This window comes from Microcebus murinus, chromosome 7, assembly GCF_040939455.1.
Source record: "Microcebus murinus isolate Inina chromosome 7, M.murinus_Inina_mat1.0, whole genome shotgun sequence".
NCBI lineage: Eukaryota > Metazoa > Chordata > Mammalia > Primates > Cheirogaleidae > Microcebus > Microcebus murinus.
This window is the reverse complement of record NC_134110.1, coordinates 48238253-48255592: the sequence shown is the minus strand read 5'-3', so window position 1 is coordinate 48255592 and position 17340 is coordinate 48238253. Positions and strand designations below refer to the sequence as shown.

The following is a 17340-nucleotide window of genomic DNA, read 5'->3' as shown; positions in this document are numbered from 1 at the left end:
AAGAGCGAGACCCCGTCTCTACTATAAAATTAGAAAGAAATTAATTGGCCAACTAATATATATATAGAAAAAATTAGCCGGGCATGGTGGCACATGCCTGTAGTCCCAGCTACTCGGGAGGCTGAGGCAGAAGGATTGCTTGAGCCCAGGAGTTTGAGGTTGCTGTGAGCTAGGCTGACACCATGGCACTCACTCTAGCCTGGGCAACAAAGTGAGACTCTGTCTCAAAAAATAAAACAACAACAAAACCCCCCAAATACCTAATTTATAGGATTTCTGCGAGGATTAAATTATGTACCTATTTACATCGGTATATATTCTCTGTATACCTACATTTATTAATATATCAGCATCTTCACTACTTATATATCTGTCCATATGCATTTCCACATGCTTATCTAATCTATTCTATATCCATACATAAAACATTTTCATATCCAATTCATACCCACATCCAATCTATATCCATATCCATCTTTTTAAATACCCTATGAAAATTCACATGTCCATCCCTCTCTATTTGGTGCTTCAGAGTTTCTCTGTGATTGTTAATTTTTTTCTCCTCTGCTGTATTAATCAATCTATTAATTAATAACCGACATTTGTTAAGTGTTTGTTCTATGCCAGCTGGTTTTTGGAGATGAGGAAAAGGTGATTAAGACCCAAACGCTGTCTGTAAGAAGCTAACCAGAGAGATGGACGGACACAGACCACATGATTCCATGTATTGCATAGTTTCAAAACGTCACCTCAGACTACTGGGTTCAGACACTGTCAGCTTTTTGGACTTGAGGTTTATGATATGACCTGCTGTTGAATCATACAATCTGTTTTACACAAGTGCACTGAAGACATATACTGCAATGACAGGAGTTATTTATTTATTTCATTAGAAGGTACTGTGTTCTTTGCAAGCAGGCCCAACTTATCATTTTGGAGACACTCCAGAGAACTGCATTAACTTAAATGATATATTCAATGTTTTTTTCAGCTGCCTAGCTAGTTTATTCAGCTTTGTCTTCCTTATCTGTCTGCTCTTCTTATTTTCCCTTGTCCTACTGCTTGCTTTCTCTTTCCTTCTCTTTCTTCTATTCATTTATCAAGATTTTATGTAGTGCCTACCAAGTGCCAGACACCATTCTAGGCACTGGGAATACAACAGTTAACAAAAAAAAGGTGTCTGTTCTCATGGACATTATATTCAATAAAGGAAAAATAGACAATAGATGAGAAAACAGAGAAATATGTAATGTGACCATTGGTCTAAGTGTTAAGAAATAAAAAGCAAGGTAAAGAGACAGAGAGTGAGAAGGATGGGGGATGTGTATATGCTTGTTTAGATCAAGAAAGGCCTCTTTGATAATATAACATTTGAGCAGAGACCTGAACTCAACAAGGGAATGAGTCATCCACACATTTGGGAAAAGAGAATTCTTGGCAAAGGGAATGACAAAGGCAAAGGCTCTGAGATCAGGATAGCAAAGAGACCAGGGTGGCTGTGGTGGAGTGAGAAAGAGAGAGGTAGAAGATGAGATCAGAGAAATGGAGGGAATACCATGTAGGGCAAATCGGGAAGGGCCTTATAGGGTATGGCAGAGTATTGTAAGTTAGTCTGAGTAAGATTGGAACACACTGGAAGATTTTGAATAAAGAAGTGACATGAGCTATTACAAAGAGAATAAGGTAGAAAAGAAAAACAGGGCAATTGTGGATCAGGGAGACTTGTTAGGAGGCCATGGCAATAGTGTTGGTGACAGGGAATGGGAGGTTAGTCTATGATAGTAGGAACTGGATGTTCTTTGATTCTGGATATGCTATAAGGTAGAGTCTACAGTATATGCTAATAAATCACTTGTAGAGTGAAAGAGGAAGAGGCAAGTTGCAGGGGACTCCGTGGTTTACGTTCTGAGTAACTGACAGAATGGCCATTTACTGAATAGGAAGAGAAATTACAAAAGGAATAGATAAAGGGAGGTGGGAAATCAAGACTTCAGAATCAGATATAGTAGGTTGAACATTCAACTCTATGGAGTTGAAGAGAGGTCAGACAAAAAGATAAAATTCTGAGATGTCAGCATACCATAGAGATGGTAATAAAAGTGATGGAACAAGATGATATCACATTTTAGTGAAGAAAGAGAACAGAAGAGGTCCAAGGACAGAGTCTAGAGCATTCCAAATATACAAGTCTTAAGGATGACAGAAGTGAGTAAATAAGACTGAGAAGGATGTTGGGAGAACATTCTTTCAGGGATCACTGTCCTTCACTGCCTGATGTCCATCCAGTGTCTTCTCTTTCTTGATTGTTTCAGTTGGAGGGACAAATCTCACTCCTATAAGTCTGTCTTTATAAGACACAGAAATCATGTCTTTGTATTTAAAGTGCATCTCTTTTGAAAAGAATATATTTTGTTTCTGCTTGTGTTTAATCTAGTTGGACATCTCTGCCTTTTAGTTGGAGTGTCCTTGTCAGAAGTACAGTTGGCTAATATTTTCTCAAAATTCGTGGGTTGTCTATTGTTTCCTTTGCTGCACAGAAGCTTTTTAGTTTGATCCAATCCTATTTATTTTCGTTTTTCTGCCCGTGTCTTTGGGATTATATCTAAGAAATCTTTGCCCAGACCAATGCCATGGAGCATTCCTACTATTTTCTTCTGGCAGTTTTACAGATTCAGATCTTATGTTTAAGTCTTGAATCCATTTTGAGTTGATTTGTTTATGGTGTGAAATAAGGGTTTAATTTCATTCTTCTGCTCGTGGGTATCCAGTCTTCCCAGAACCAGTTATTGAAGATACTTTCCTGTCTCCATTGTGTGTTCTTGGCACCTTGGCTAAAAATCAATTGACTTTAAATACATGGGTGTATTTCTGGGCTATCTTGTTTCATTGGTCAGTGTGTCTGTTTTGTGCAAGTACCATGCTGTTTTGGTTACTATAGATGTGTAATAGATTTTTGAAGTCAGGTAATGTGATGCCTACAGCATTCATATAATTCTAAAAATTTAAGAAGAATCAAAGTCACTTACATATACCTAAAACGTACCTTTTCTTATATTCCTCATTCTTTCCCAAGGATGTGTATTACCCTCTGCTATTATTTTAGTTCAGCTGAGAAATTTTCTTTAGTATTTCTGATAGTTTAAGTCTGTTTGTGACAAAGTCTCCTAATTTTCTTTTTTTTTGAAAACTATTTTTTGGCTTTGATTTTTTAAAAGACAGTTTTGCTGGACATAGAAATCTGTGTTTATTTTTCTGCACATTTAAAAAATATCTCAATGTCTTCTTTCCTTTATTATTTCTGATAGGAAGTCAGCAGTCATTTAAATTATTGTTTACATATATGTAATGTATAATTTTTCTTCCTAGGGTTATTTTAAAATTTATTTGTAAATTCTACAATATTACTTACTTCAAAAAGTAGAGTCATTTTTTTTCTCCCCTTGAATATGGTTCTGACTTAGAGACTTGATGGTCATGGAACAGAAAGTGGTAAAAGTGGTGACATATGACTTTCAAAGCAGTTAATAAAAATGCGGCTCAAAGCACAAATAAAGAGCTTCTGTTTGGCTCTCTTTTTATTTCTATCCTTTGTCCTGAGAGAGGCCAGCCACTTTATTATAAGGCACTCAAGCAGTACTAGGATAGTGTCCACATAGAGAGAAGCTGAGGCCTTGAACCAAGTACTAGCACCAATTGCCAGCTACATGAGTGATTTGCCTTGCAAGCAGATCCCCCAGCTCCAATCACATCCAGCTTCAGAAGACTGGGAGACCATAACCTAAGCTGTTCCCAAATCCCTTCCCACAGAAACTGTGAAAGATAATAATGTTTTTAAACCATTGAACTTTGGAGTAATTCGTTATGCAGCAATGAATAACTAATGCATTTCCTAACTCAAATGTCTATGAATGTTATATTCACCCTAGCTCTCCAATTTTTCAATCCACTTTGCCTGTGTAAAAGAAAAAAATTATCATAAAATTCAAGGTGCACCACAGCTGAAAAGTCAATCTATGGAAGAAAATTACTAATTTGTGGCAAAACCATTCTATTTTAAAAACATCATTTTTTCTCTTTGGTTTACTATTGTAAGCCTGAACACCTTGTATAATACTGCACTATTCAATGTTGAATTAAATTGAACTTAACTGAAATACTTGTTGAAGTAAATGATCTGGAAATGGAAGTGAAAAATCATGGCAGAAAATTCATTTTAAACATTTATGTTGTACATTGACTAGTACTTGTTTTCATGCCCCATCAACCTATCACTGAAAAACAAACAAAAAAATCCTAAATTTATATGCTGTTGGTTCATGGTAGGCCATATGGATTTTTATAACTTCTGCCAATAGAACACATCTTCAAATGTTTCTAGGAAATCTTTATGAAGCAATATACAATGATAGGTATTTTCCTGTGCTTAGTTTGTAAACTATTGCAATGTGTTGCAATGTATTTGGCATATTATTTGCAGAGGCCTGATATCTGTATTCCTCCTCATCCAATCACACTTTACACCGTTTCAGTATACCTGAATTTTATGAGCATAGTAAGTTTGAACAGTCACTCATTCACTAACACAACATGTAAATCAAGCAATTCTCTTCCTCTTTGGGAGATGGTGTGTGTCCAGGGTGTATCCCAGTGGTTTGGAGCACAGCTGGACTTCTTAGGTGCAAATCCCCATTGGCCCACATACCAGCTTTGTGCTCTTCTGCATACATCTTAACCTCTTGCCTTACTTTCCCCATTTGTAAAATACTTTCCCCTATAATATTACCTACCTTATAGGGTTTAGGGTTGTTGTGAAAATTAAGTACATGAAAACTGCAGGGCACACAGTAAGTGCTAATAAGAAATGACTCATAATATCCTTAAATAAAAAAAAGATGATAAAAAATGAGCTCTTACTGCCTTCCATACCTACCATGTACCATAAAACATTGCAGATGACTTGTAACTTTTTGAATGAATGAGTAACTCTAGGGTGAGGAGGGCACTGTAGGGATATCTTTGCCACTGTTTTCTTTTTCCTTTTTTTTTGGAATTGCATTCTATGATTATGCAGAAGTTTCAATTATTCCCTCCTTTTTAGAAATTGTCTACTAGATCCAAAAGAGCCAGTAGAATATGTTCATTGATAAAAGACATGCAATTGATACATGATTCCACTGAATTGAGAATTATAAAACAAGATACTTGGGGTAAGATAAATTTTCATTTTAACACCTCATAAACGTGGACATGAGAGAAAGGAGTCAAGCACAGAAAGGAGCATCGAGATTCAGAATCCCGGGCATGCATTATTGGACTTGGAGGAAGACCATTTAAACTGGCCACACAGAACCAAGCTACTCCCCATTGATTGTGGGCAATGCCTGGGGAAAGATAAGAGGTCTAATGAGTCTTTACATTCTCAAAACTTGGCAAAGTGCCTGGCAGATACTACAGTCAGAAAAGAAATTGTTTTAAAGGAATGAAGTATTAAATAATCAAAGCAACTGTGTCAAAATATTTCACCTTTGGACCCAAACCTTCCACCTGTACCTCGACTTGCACCTTCGTGGGTTGACTGCTCAGTCCACAAGTCTTGTTAGAAAGACTCATTTTCACTCCAAGGATCAAGAAAAAAATGACCCATTTGCAACCTCTACTCTGAGTGATGGGAACAACCTCCTCCCCGTGTTGTAAAGAGAAGTAGAGAGGACAGAGCTGGGGGTGGGAGCACAGGAGAATCTCTGAGTGGCTGAGCAGTGTCTGCGCCCCACGCCCCCGCCTTGACCCTCCCTAATCCTCAAACTTGGAAACAAATCTTTAGCAAGAGCGCTGGAGAAGGGACCAGAGGTCTCCGCGATGGGCCCAGGAGACTCCGGCCGCTGCAGAGAGAGAATCTCCTGGGGGCCCCCTGGAGTCCCACGCAGAACTGGGCTTTGGCTCCCACCCGCGTGTCCCCAGCGCAGCTTCCCCGGGGACTGCAAGAGCACCGATGTCCAGCAGAAGGCTCCCGCCGCCAGCCCGCGGCCGGAGGACGTCAGAGGGCGGCTGGCGCGCGCCTTGCAGCGGGCGGTGCGGCACTGGGGCTCGCGGCGCGCGCGGGCGGCGGCGGCGGCGGAGCGGGAGGAGCAGAGCCGGGCGCGCGTCGAGGGCGCCCTGGCCGGTCTGCGCGCGGAGCTGGTGAGGGCGCGGGCTGGGCGGCCGGCTCTCGGGGCGCCCCCTCCGTTGGTCCTCCCCTTGGGCTCCACAGCCTCTGGTCGCCTAACCCACCCGATGACTTACCTGGGGAGGCCAAAGGGAGCTGCTCCAGGCGAGGGAGAGCTGGTCTCTGGCCACTGATCTTTGCGGAGGGGGCGAGACGGTGAGGGTGGCAGCTCGCGTCCAGACGCTGTGCTGACACCTGCACCTCCCCAGCCACGCCAGGGAGGGAAGGGGACCCATCAGGGCCTAGTTCACCAGTGACACACCCAAGTCGTCCCCTTCCCAACCTGTTTCTATAGTTTTCTACCTGGTGGAAAGTTCCCTATAGGGAACATATACTGTGGGTATGCATGGAGCAAAGGGGAGGACATTTCAACGAAATAAATTCCCTTATGGGATTGATGGAGCGAGTCCATCAGCAACCCTTTCCTTATATCCCGCAGCTTGTCCTCTTATGTTTTCCCTTGGTAAGAATTCAGACAACTGGAAATAATAAGGTATTTTGTAAAATCATAGCTTTCGAACATTAGACAGGTTAGGTCCGAATGTTAAACAGGAAGAATTGTGGGTAAATATTGTAGATGAGTGTTTTTTTCATTAAAAAAATTCCAAATCAGACATAAAAAGGACAAAATGAGTAAGAGCAATTAAGACTCTGAAATGGTGCTGCCTATGAATGTGTGCAGTGGGCACTTGGAAAAACCTCCTCTTCTGCACTGAACATTAATAAAATCAGCCACGACTTTAGAACTGATCCAACTATCACCAAATTGTCTAAGAACCTTACTTTCTGAGTTTAGGAAGGACAATATGGTAGTACATCTGATTTTATCCGTGTTAGCAATCTGAATCTGATAAGGGATGTGTTCATTATATCTGATGCAACCATACTGAAGAAACACCAGGTTTTCATCCTGAGTCTGAGCAGTGAGTCTAAGCAGCAGGGTAGTGCACCCGCCTGAAGCCTGTGGTATGGGCCAGGATGACAGACCCCAAGGCTAAGACCTGGCTCTTCTTGCTGCTGACCTGAGATATGTCACTACCTCTTCCTGAGCCTCACTTGCCTCCCATTTAGGTGAAGAGATTATACTGAATAAGTGCTGAGACACATTTCAACCATAACAAGTTGCTCCACCAATAGGAATTTTTGACAAGTAATTTATTGAGGGTGGCAGAAGGTAGGGAATAAAACTCTAAACAGATGAGGGTTCAAATCCTAGCATTAACATTTACAGGCTCTGCTAACACTTGCTGGCCCTACAACTTTGGGAATGTTAATTAGCCAGTTTGAGTTTACTCATCTGTAAAATGGAGATTACAATAGCACAGCCTTGCTGTAAAGCTTGTATGAGATAATATTATATGAAGTGCTTAGATTGCAAACACTATGTAATGGCTCTTGTTATTATGATAACGATTACTATAGATCTTGGAGGCTGTACCTAAAAAGAACAAATATATACATATCAAAAATCAATAGTTTTTCTGGAAAGGAACCAGAGAATTTTATACATACACAGATGCTGTCTTTTGGGTTACAGACCATGGCCAACATCTTGACCAAACATGTCACCAATGTGTGTGATTGGTCATGAGGAAGAGGCAGAAGATGTGGATACTTTAGCTTAATATCATCACCACTACAAGAAGTAGTTTTTGATTATGGGCTGTTAACCAGATTTTCATAGGAATTGGCATATATCCATACACATATGTGCATATATCATATATTAGGATCTTATTTGTGTAAGAAATGATGATGAACAAGTTCAGTTAGAGTTGTGTTGTTACTTACACTATTTTCTGTTTGATTTAATCTTCTTAAGTAAGATGCATTGATTTCTAGGGCCCGTGAATGGGTTCCAGGGTTTCTATATATCTAAAATTTCATGAAAAGGTTTTGATGTGCATAAAGTATAGATGTTCCTCAGAAGTTCATAGCTTTCATCATATTGTCAGACATATCCATGATGAAAGAAAAGTTAAAGAACCATTCGTATTTGAATTTCCTAAATAAGTGTGAATTACACATACTTACTTAGATGGTAAACCATTATTAATACTTTTACTCTCTGATTCTTGGCCTAAAAGTGCAGGATGGATGTTCAACTGTTCATTCATTCATTCACTCAGTCTTTTAACAAACACACAGGGAACATACCAGGTTGTGTGCCCAGGCAGTACACTCACAGTTGGGGATGGAATTATGAATGAGATACACATTCTGCCCTGAAAAATCATCAGTCTAGTCTAGTCTGAGTGTTGTGAGAGGCGCATATACAGAATGCCACGGAAACATAGATAAGAGATAATTATGTCTGCCCATGCAATTAAGGAAGGCTTCTCAGATTAGTTGGCATTTGACTGGGTCCAGCAGAAAGAGAGGTGACAAAGGGCATCTTAAACAGAGGGCTTAGAAGGAAATGTGGCTCAGCACTTATTCCAGGACTGGCAAGGTTTCTGACCAGCTGCAGTGGGAACTGACATAGGGAGGAGGGCTGGGAAGTGAGATTGGAAAAGTAGGGCAGGATGATAAAGCATCTGGGCTGCGCTGGACAATTGATACTTCCTGTAGGCAAAGTGCATGGGCTCTTTGTGGTGGTGGTTGTGTGGGTGCTGTTGCTGTTTGTTTGCTGTATGTTCATTTACTTTATTCTTTGCTAATTCTTGATATCTGAGAAATGGTTTTCCAGGTGCTGGGAAAGAATGAAGAAAAATGTCTCAGAGGAAAACTGAAGGATAATTTTATCCAAAAGCTTTGTTTTTCAGATTAGGAGGTGACTACCAATAATTGTTTTTTACCAACACACTGCCCTGGTTCATCGTGGGGTGGTTTCTATTGACAAGTTGATGGAGGGTTTTAAGCAGAGAATGCAAATTCCTCATGAACTGCATTAAACAAGATCCTAATGAAGAAATATACAAATAGTAGATCAGTTTTAGCTATAATAAAAAGATTATATTGGACTAAGCTTTGTTGGACCGCCACTCGGTAACATGCCCTAGAGGTCTATTTTTTTTTTTTTAACACACAAGGACTTTCATAAACTCCCATTGAAGGAGGGTATAAATCAACCTTGCTATACAACAGGTTTCACTCCAGAGTGAAAAGTGTTAGATTATATAAGTACACATAACTGTACATGTGCCTCTAAGGTGTCGTTAAATGTTTTTGCTTGGCAGGGAGACCATTTAACATCCTGAAAACTTGAAATGACAAGTAATCAAGTAAATGGGCACCGATCTTGAATACTCAGGTGGCTGTAGGCAGTTATCCCGTGGCTCAGAAAACTCATAAAGATAAATGATTTTGTCGTGGGTCACATGCCATTGCTTGAAAACAGCCTTCAGTGCATAGCTATTTTTCATATGGACAACCTTGTGCATCAGCTAGTTTTGTTTTCATTTCAAGGCCATTTCAAAAGCTATTTATATATCTGGATTTTACCTTGTCATGTAGAAAGTCAGTTTTATAGCCAGGCCAAACAGAACTGGAGAATAAGATGAGAAATACATCTTTCTTGATATCTTATTTTCCTTTCCTACAAACTCCTTATTTCTTCTGTGCAGAGAGTAGTTTCATTTGATCTGTATCTCAGGCTAATAAAATTCCTTTTTTTTTCTTTTTTATATATTTTAGCTGGAAATGCATTTCCAAAACCACCAGCTGGCTAGAACTTTGCTGGACCTAAACATGAAAATGCAGCAATTGAAAAGGGAGTATGAACTGGAAATCGCATCAGAATCTCAAAGCCCGAAAGATAATGACATGAATCCAGAATAAGGAAATGCATACTTGAAGATCTGAATTCTAAAAGTAACAGACAACTCTGAAATAATTCTGACAGTAACATTATAGACACTTTACATAAGGTTTGAGGGGCAATTTGTAGACCAAAAACTTAAGAGTTGCCGAGGGGAAGTAATGAAAAACACCTGAGAGAGGGGAGAGAGAAAATGGTGTGTTATCAAGTTTTAAAGTTATTTATTCATTGTTTTGGTTGGGACATAAAAAAAAGTTAAAAAATAAATATCAATGGGTTCCTTAATGCCAACTTCCAGTATTCCATCTTGAGTCACCTTACGTTACTGGCGTTGCTTCAACTTGCAGAATCTGTTCTTGTTTTTGTTTTACTTGATTATTTATCCTTGGTTTGTCTGTCCAGTAGCCTGTTCAGTATCTCCCCACCCCTCCTTTTTGGGAAACTTACTTCTACCTGGATTCCAACCATGCCCTTTAGGTGATCTGCCATTAAGGGTGCCCCGCCTTCCCGAATGTAGTGATGCAGGTCAAGGCAGCAGGTCGATTTGTCCTCAGGAATTTTTGAACTGGCCCTAAGTGGGTAGAAGCTGTGGGATAAGGGGCTTGGAAGCTGCTGGTGTCCACCACGTGAGAAAGCTCAAGCTCTTAATAAAGCAGGTGGAAACTAAACCACTGAATCACAAAAGAGAAGGGAAGAGTGCTGCTGTTTCTTATCCCTGGGGACAAGCTGTATAAAACCCCAGTCCTTGCTGTTGTTTATATACATGAAATAGTCTGGTATGCTTCTTGTAAAATCTCCTTGTGCCTAAGTTAATTCAAGTTAGAGTTTCATAACTTGTATCCAAAAAGTTCCTAATACAATTGTTCAGTTTTTAGGAGTTAAAACTTATTTTTGTATTAGATATCTAACTATACTCTAAAAATGCTGTCTTTTTAACACAGAAAATAAAAAGTTAATAAAAAAGTTGCAGATGTAGGTTATATTAATAATGTTATTGTCTGTAAAGTAAAAATTAATTTATAACAATCTATGTAATTTTAATTTTTAATAAACAATAAACATTTGTTCTTGAAGACAAAGGAGAAACAAGGGATATGGTCTTTCTCTTTTAAAAATAAATGTAAGTTGTTTTGTGTGTGAGGATCTGAGAATTGGACCAAGTTTACTTTGTAATTAACTTTTCCCCCACAATAAGTAAATTATTGTAGCCCATTGGTATTTAATTTCTTCCCTCTGTAAAACTAAGGTATTACCATGTTCAATGTATAGGACACTGTCAGTTGAGCAGTAGGTGGCATCCTCATGTCTAATCCCTGGGTTCCTTGAGATATTCTACATGTGAGCTCTTGGCCTATATGACTAATATCTTAAAGTTATGTGTAAAATAGATTTCCTATTTATTTCTTGTTAAAAATTTTTATATAACTTTTGAGCAAAGAGTTGGCAGAGTTCCTTGTGATCTGATTTTTGAAAAAGCTTGTACTTAAATGTTGGGACAATCATTCTCAAGTACATTTTAAAGTTTAATATTTGTCAATAATTTTTATTTTGTCCTTAGAAAATAAGGTGAGTTATTGTGTAAGCTCAATTCCTTACAGAACACAGATTACTGACACTGGTTAATATTCACATAACTCATTTGATTATACCGGTAATGTACTATATTTGGGGATCAAAAGAAAGAGACCGTAGTATATTTGGGGATCAAAACAAAGAAAACTGAAAAGAGAACTTCTGAAAATGGATGCATTGTTTTTCACATTTTCAGATTTTAAAAAGTCCACTATTTTATTGCAAGGTTGTTGTTGTCCCTTCCCCACATATCTTTTAGTGATAAGCTTTGGATCACTGTATCAGTTAGGGGTGACAAGTAGAGAAACAGAATAAGAAACTATTTGTTTCAAAAGTATCTCATTTACGGAAGTCCTAATGAGCAGAGTTGGCCTGTGATATTAGCTGTGCTATATGGAGATATAATGGGAGGTTGATACATGGGATGCTGCATTTATTAAATGTCTTTGTTTTCACTCTAGCATGATACCCTTCACTTTTTTAAGTGGCAGAAGCCACATGATAGTTTGCATATTTTTCTTTGCCATGGCGCTCAGATGCTGGTCGTTAGCTGCTGGGGCTCACAAAGAATCAGCGAGAAACTTTTCTGAGGGATGTGAGGATGCAACAGCGCTGATTACATTTCCCCTCTTTCTAGGTTTTTTAAATAAGCTAGAGCAACACTGACATTTTAGAGATATATGAGATGGAAGGGACCAAACTACTGCCAGCTGGAGGGGAAAATGAGAAAATAATTATAACCTAAATTCTGCATCAGGGAAGCAGTCACTGGATAAGCTGAAGAAAGTAGGGTGTTCATAACAATATTGGATAGAAAGGGCCAAAAGAAGAGATACTAAAAACAGTTTTGTGAGGAAAATATAGTGCTTGGGTGTTTCAAAGGACACAATTTCTCACAGCTTTAATTATGGGGGGATAAAAATCATGCTAGCAGGAAATGGGCTTTCACCATATGGTAGTTGTTTAGCACCTACCAGTGAAAAGGTGCCAAATTAATTATGACAATTAGGAGCTGTGCATAGGTTGTTAGGCATTAAATTCCTTTACAGGTGGCCTGGATGAATCCACATTTTGTTTGGCTTGCCAAAAGACTTCTGCTGTAACAGGTGCTTCTGCAGCTCCCAGTCTGGGGACAGATCCGAGTCTCGCTGTGGGTAACCCCATGATGGCTGAGCCTGCACCAGTGTAATTACAAGAATCCTATTTCCCTCTGGTCCCTTTTGCTGGCAGGGCCCAGGGCCCGGGTGTAGCCATCAGTTCTGTTTATTTACTGGTGTAATCATTGCCAGTGTCCCTGCGTGCCTGGGGCCTGTCGTGAGGCCCTCCAGTGCCAGCTGCTCTCTCTCTTGGATGCTTTCATTGTTGCTGCCATTGCTGCTGCCTCTTTTGCCTTTTTGGCCATGGTATCATGTTATTAAGTATGAAATGTCCGATTTCTTTAAGTACTAAGTTTGATCGTTGCTATCTCTGACATTTCACTTTGACACTTCTTATTTTATTTTTATTGTGAAGATACATCCTCAGTCTTTCTTTTTTTATTTCAGCATACTATGGGGGTACAAATGTTTAGGTTACATATATTGCCTTTACCCCATCCAATTCAGAGCTTGAAGTGTGTCCATCCCCCAGATGGTGCACACCCCACCTATTAGGTGTGAATATACCCATCCCCTCCATTCTGCTCCCCGCTGCCCAACACTTGATGAATGTTATTACTATATGTGCACTTAAGTGTTGATCAGTTAATACCAATTTGATGGTGAGTACATGTGGTGCTTGTTTTCCATTCTTGTAATACTTCACTTAGTAGAATGGGTTCCAGCTCTATCCAGGATAATACAAGAGGTGCTAGATCACCATTGTCTTTTTTTTTTTTTTTTTTTTCTTTTTTTTTTGAGACAGAGTCTCACTTTGTTGTCCAGGCTAGAGTGAGTGCCGTGGCGTCAGCCTAGCTCACAGCAACCTCAAACTCCTGGGCTTGAGTGATCCTTCTGCCTCAGCCTCCCGAGTAGCTGGGACTACAGGCATGCGCCACCATGCCCAGCTAATTTTTTTATATATATATCAGTTGGCCAATTAATTTCTTTCTATTTATAGTAGAGACGGGGTCTCGCTCTTGCTCAGGCTGGTTTTGAACTCCTGACCTTGAGCAATCCGCCTGCCTCGGCCTCCCAAGAGCTAGGATTACAGGCGTGAGCCACAGCGCCCGGCCTCACCATTGTCTTTTGTAGCTGGGCAGAACTCCATGGTATACATATATCACATTTTATTAATCCACTCATGTATTGATGGGCACTTGGGGCATTTTCATATTTTTTCAATTGTGAAATGTGCTATTGTAAACATTCTAGTGCACGTGTCATTTTTATAGAATGCCTGTTTGTCCTTTGGGTATAGATGGCCAGTAATGGGATTGCTGGATCAAATTGTTGTCCTACTTTTAGCTCTTTGAGGTATCTCCATTTACTTTCCCCAGAGGTTGTTCTAGTTTGCAGTCCCACCAGCAATGTAGGAGTGTTCCTATCTCTCTGCATCTGCCAACATTTATTGTTTGGGGACTTTTTGATAAAGGAGATACGTGATATCTCACTGTGGTTTTGATTTGCATTTCCCTGATGATTAGAGATGTTGAACATTTTTACATATGTTTGTTGGCCATTAGTCTATCTTCTTTTGACAAGTTTCTGTTTCTGTCCTTTGCCCACTTTTTGATGGAGTTGTTTGATTTTTTCTTGGTGCTTTTCCTGAGTTCTATGTAGATTTTAGTTATCAGCCCTTTATCTGATGTGTAGCATGCTAATATTTTCTCCCATTCTGTAGATTGTCTGTTTGCTCTGGTGATAGTTTCCTTGGCTGTGCAGAAGCTTTTTAGTTTGATCAGGTCCCATTTATTTCTTTTTGCTGTTGCTGTTATTGCCTTTGGGGTCTTCTTCATAAATTCTTGGCCTAGGCCAATGTCTATAAGAGTTTTTCTAACATTTTCTTCTAGAATTCTTATAGTTTCATGCTTTAGGTTTAAGTCTGTTATCAACCATGAATTGATTTTTGTGAGAGGTGAAAGGTGCATATCATCTTTCAGTCTTCTACATGTGGCTATCCAATTTTCTCAGCACCATTTATTGAATACTGATTCTTTTCCCCAGTGTACGTTTTTGTTTGCTTTGTCAAAGATTAGATGGCTATATGAGGATGGTTTTATATTTGGGTTCTTAGTTCTGTTCCATTGTTTTATGTCTCTGTTCTTGTGCCAGTACCCATCCTCAGTCTGTCAAATGCATGTTTTGGCTTGTGTGATTATCTTTCAAATATGTTTTTAGAGCAACTTTTGTGAAACCATGGATAAGTCAAAAATTTGTGTTTTTATTATTTTTTATTTTATGTGCACTTAAGTGCACTTAAATGTTTACTTATGTTTAGTGTATTATGGGGGTACAAGTGTTAAGGTTACATGCCCCCGCTCCCCCCTCGAGTTTAAATATGAGTTCTGTTGTGGAACCAATGCAGGACAGACAATTCAAAATATCAGCAAAGTGTTTGGAAAGGATGTGGCTAATGAACGCACAGTATGCAGATGGTTTGAGAAGTTTCATTCTGGTGATTTTATTCTTGAAAATGATCCACGTGGGCAACCTGAGACCAAGGAGGATAATGATGAGCTGAAAGCTATAGTGGACGCAAATCCATCTCAACCTACTCATGGATTAGCAGCAAGGTTTAATGTTACTATTCCAACAATATTGGACCAATTGAAACAAATTGGCAAGGTAAAGAAGCTGGAGAGTTGGGTTCCGCATGAATTAAATGAGCATCAGAAGAGAAATGGTCTTGAAGCTTGCCTTTCTTTGCTGTCATGACATAAAGGAGAACCATTTCTCCACCGTATTGTTATGTGTGATGAAATATGGATTCTTTTTGACAATTGCAAGCATTTGGCACAGTGATTGGATAAAGATGAAGTGCTGAAACACAGTCCAAAACCAAATATTCATCAAAAAAAGCTAATGATGTCTGTTTGGTGGTCCAGCGCTGGTATTATCCACTACAGCTTCATGAAATCTGGTCAATCAATTACAGCGGATATGTACTGCAACCAAGTGGATGAAATGAGGAGGATGCTTGTGATTAAGCAGCCAAGATTGTTCAATAGAGACAAGCCCATCCTCTTGCAAGACAATGCTGACTACATGTCACACAAACAATGCTGCTCAAACTACAGAGGCTGGACTTGGATACTGTCTGTCATCCACTGTATTCACCAGACCTTGTGCCAACTGACTATCACTTCTTCCAGACTTTGGACAGCTTCTTGCAAGGAAAAATATTCAATTCTCCACAAACTGTGGAAAAGGCCTTTTGTAATTTTATCACCACTCACTCTCCAGGCTTCTTCTCTGCTGTCATAAACAAGCTAACCTTAAGATGGCAAAAATGTGTGGGTAGTTCAGGAGCATAGTTTGATTACTTGTACTGCTTCTTGTTTAAGATATAATAAACTACACTTTTGATTTAAAATTGGACATTTCATATTTAATGATCTAAATAGTAATAAAGGTTATGGTAGGATGAGAAATATGGTTAGGTTTAGGATTGAATATATGCCACTGTGCTACCTCTTGTCTGGCAGCCTGTAGTTCTACCTGAGCCAAGGGCTGGGCAGTGGAAGTCCGAGATGGATGGATGACTCTTCTAGAAGCCTGAGTCAGGTGCTGCTGCACAGGGGGCTGTGTACCTCTTGCTGCTTCCTGACCCTGGCACTGATAAACGTTGGAGGTTACAGGCCTTCATTTCTTCCTCAGGAACAATAGTACCATTGTCTTTTTGTGATGGGACCAGTACAAGAGGCATCCATGTAATGTAATGATAATAATAAAACTAGCAATGAAATCAGCTACCACTGTGCCAGCCATTGTGCCAAAAACTGTACATGTATCAGCTTATATAATTCTCACAATGACTTGTTGGCTTGTAGGACCTGTTTTTGGAGTCACTGACCTCGGTATTTAGTCCTGGCTCTGCCACTTACTAGCTATATGACCTAAAGTAAATTGCCTTAAATTCTTTAGGTCTGTCTAAAGAAGTTAGTGAAAATGGGACTTTATTAAATCTTAAGAACCCAAATTGGAGGACTCCAAAGCAGGTTTGGGAGAATGAGTTAATGATGAAGGTTCTTCCACTCTGTATGTTTCTTTCTTCTGTATCCTTAGTTTTATATGATCTTATTACCTTTTTGTACTAAGACCTTTCCTATGCCTCATTCTTCCTAACATCTTTATTTCCGTCTAATATTCTGCTACCTGCTTCCTGTTATGATGTTGACTACAGGTTCTCCTCTACTGATTGATAAATTGATTTACCAAACATGGGACTAGGCAGTAGGAAGATATAAAGTGAACATTCACTGCGACTTGCCAACCTCTGAATCTGCCTGGCCTGAGGTGCTATGTGCATTTAAAACTTAATTGTCCCAACAACACTGTGCTGCTGGAACTATTGCTTTTCCCATTTCATAGAGGAAGAGAATGAGTATTTGGAGAGATGATACAATTTTCCATGCACCGCTCTACTGGCAAGTTGAGCTGCCAAGTTTCACATCTGGAGCTGGGAGTGGTCTGGCTATTGAGCTTTCCCAAACTGATGGGAGAGACTCTTGCAACAATGAATAAGTTCAGTATTATAACAAATTATAACCGAGGCATGTATGAAATGCTAGGGATGTGTTTTGCAAGAGTCAGACACATAGAGGGTGTCTATCTGGAATAAAGCCCTCACATCCTATATACTGGTTGGATGATCTTGGACAAGTTAC

The 17340-nt window shown here is 39.4% G+C and overlaps 1 protein-coding gene across 1 annotated transcript; it reads left to right on the top strand.

Moving 5' to 3' along the window:
- Positions 1-5856: 5856 nt before the first annotated feature.
- AARD (alanine and arginine rich domain containing protein) lies at positions 5857-9982 on the top strand. Its single transcript, XM_012751137.3, has 2 exons — positions 5857-6177; positions 9839-9982. The coding sequence occupies exons 1-2, from the start codon at positions 5857-5859 to the stop codon at positions 9980-9982; spliced, it is 465 nt and encodes a 154-aa protein (XP_012606591.1).
- The last annotated feature ends 7358 nt before the right edge of the window (positions 9983-17340 follow it).

What these genes read in the sequence shown, in the direction of transcription:
- AARD (XM_012751137.3), top strand. Translation starts at nt 5,857, where the DNA reads ATGGGCCCAGGAGACTCCGGCCGCTGCAGAGAGAGAATCTCCTGGGGG. An exon ending in CCGGTCTGCGCGCGGAGCTG is followed by an intron (nt 6,178 to 9,838) that starts GTGAGGGCGCGG and finishes TATATATTTTAG; the next exon opens with CTGGAAATGCATTTCCAAAA.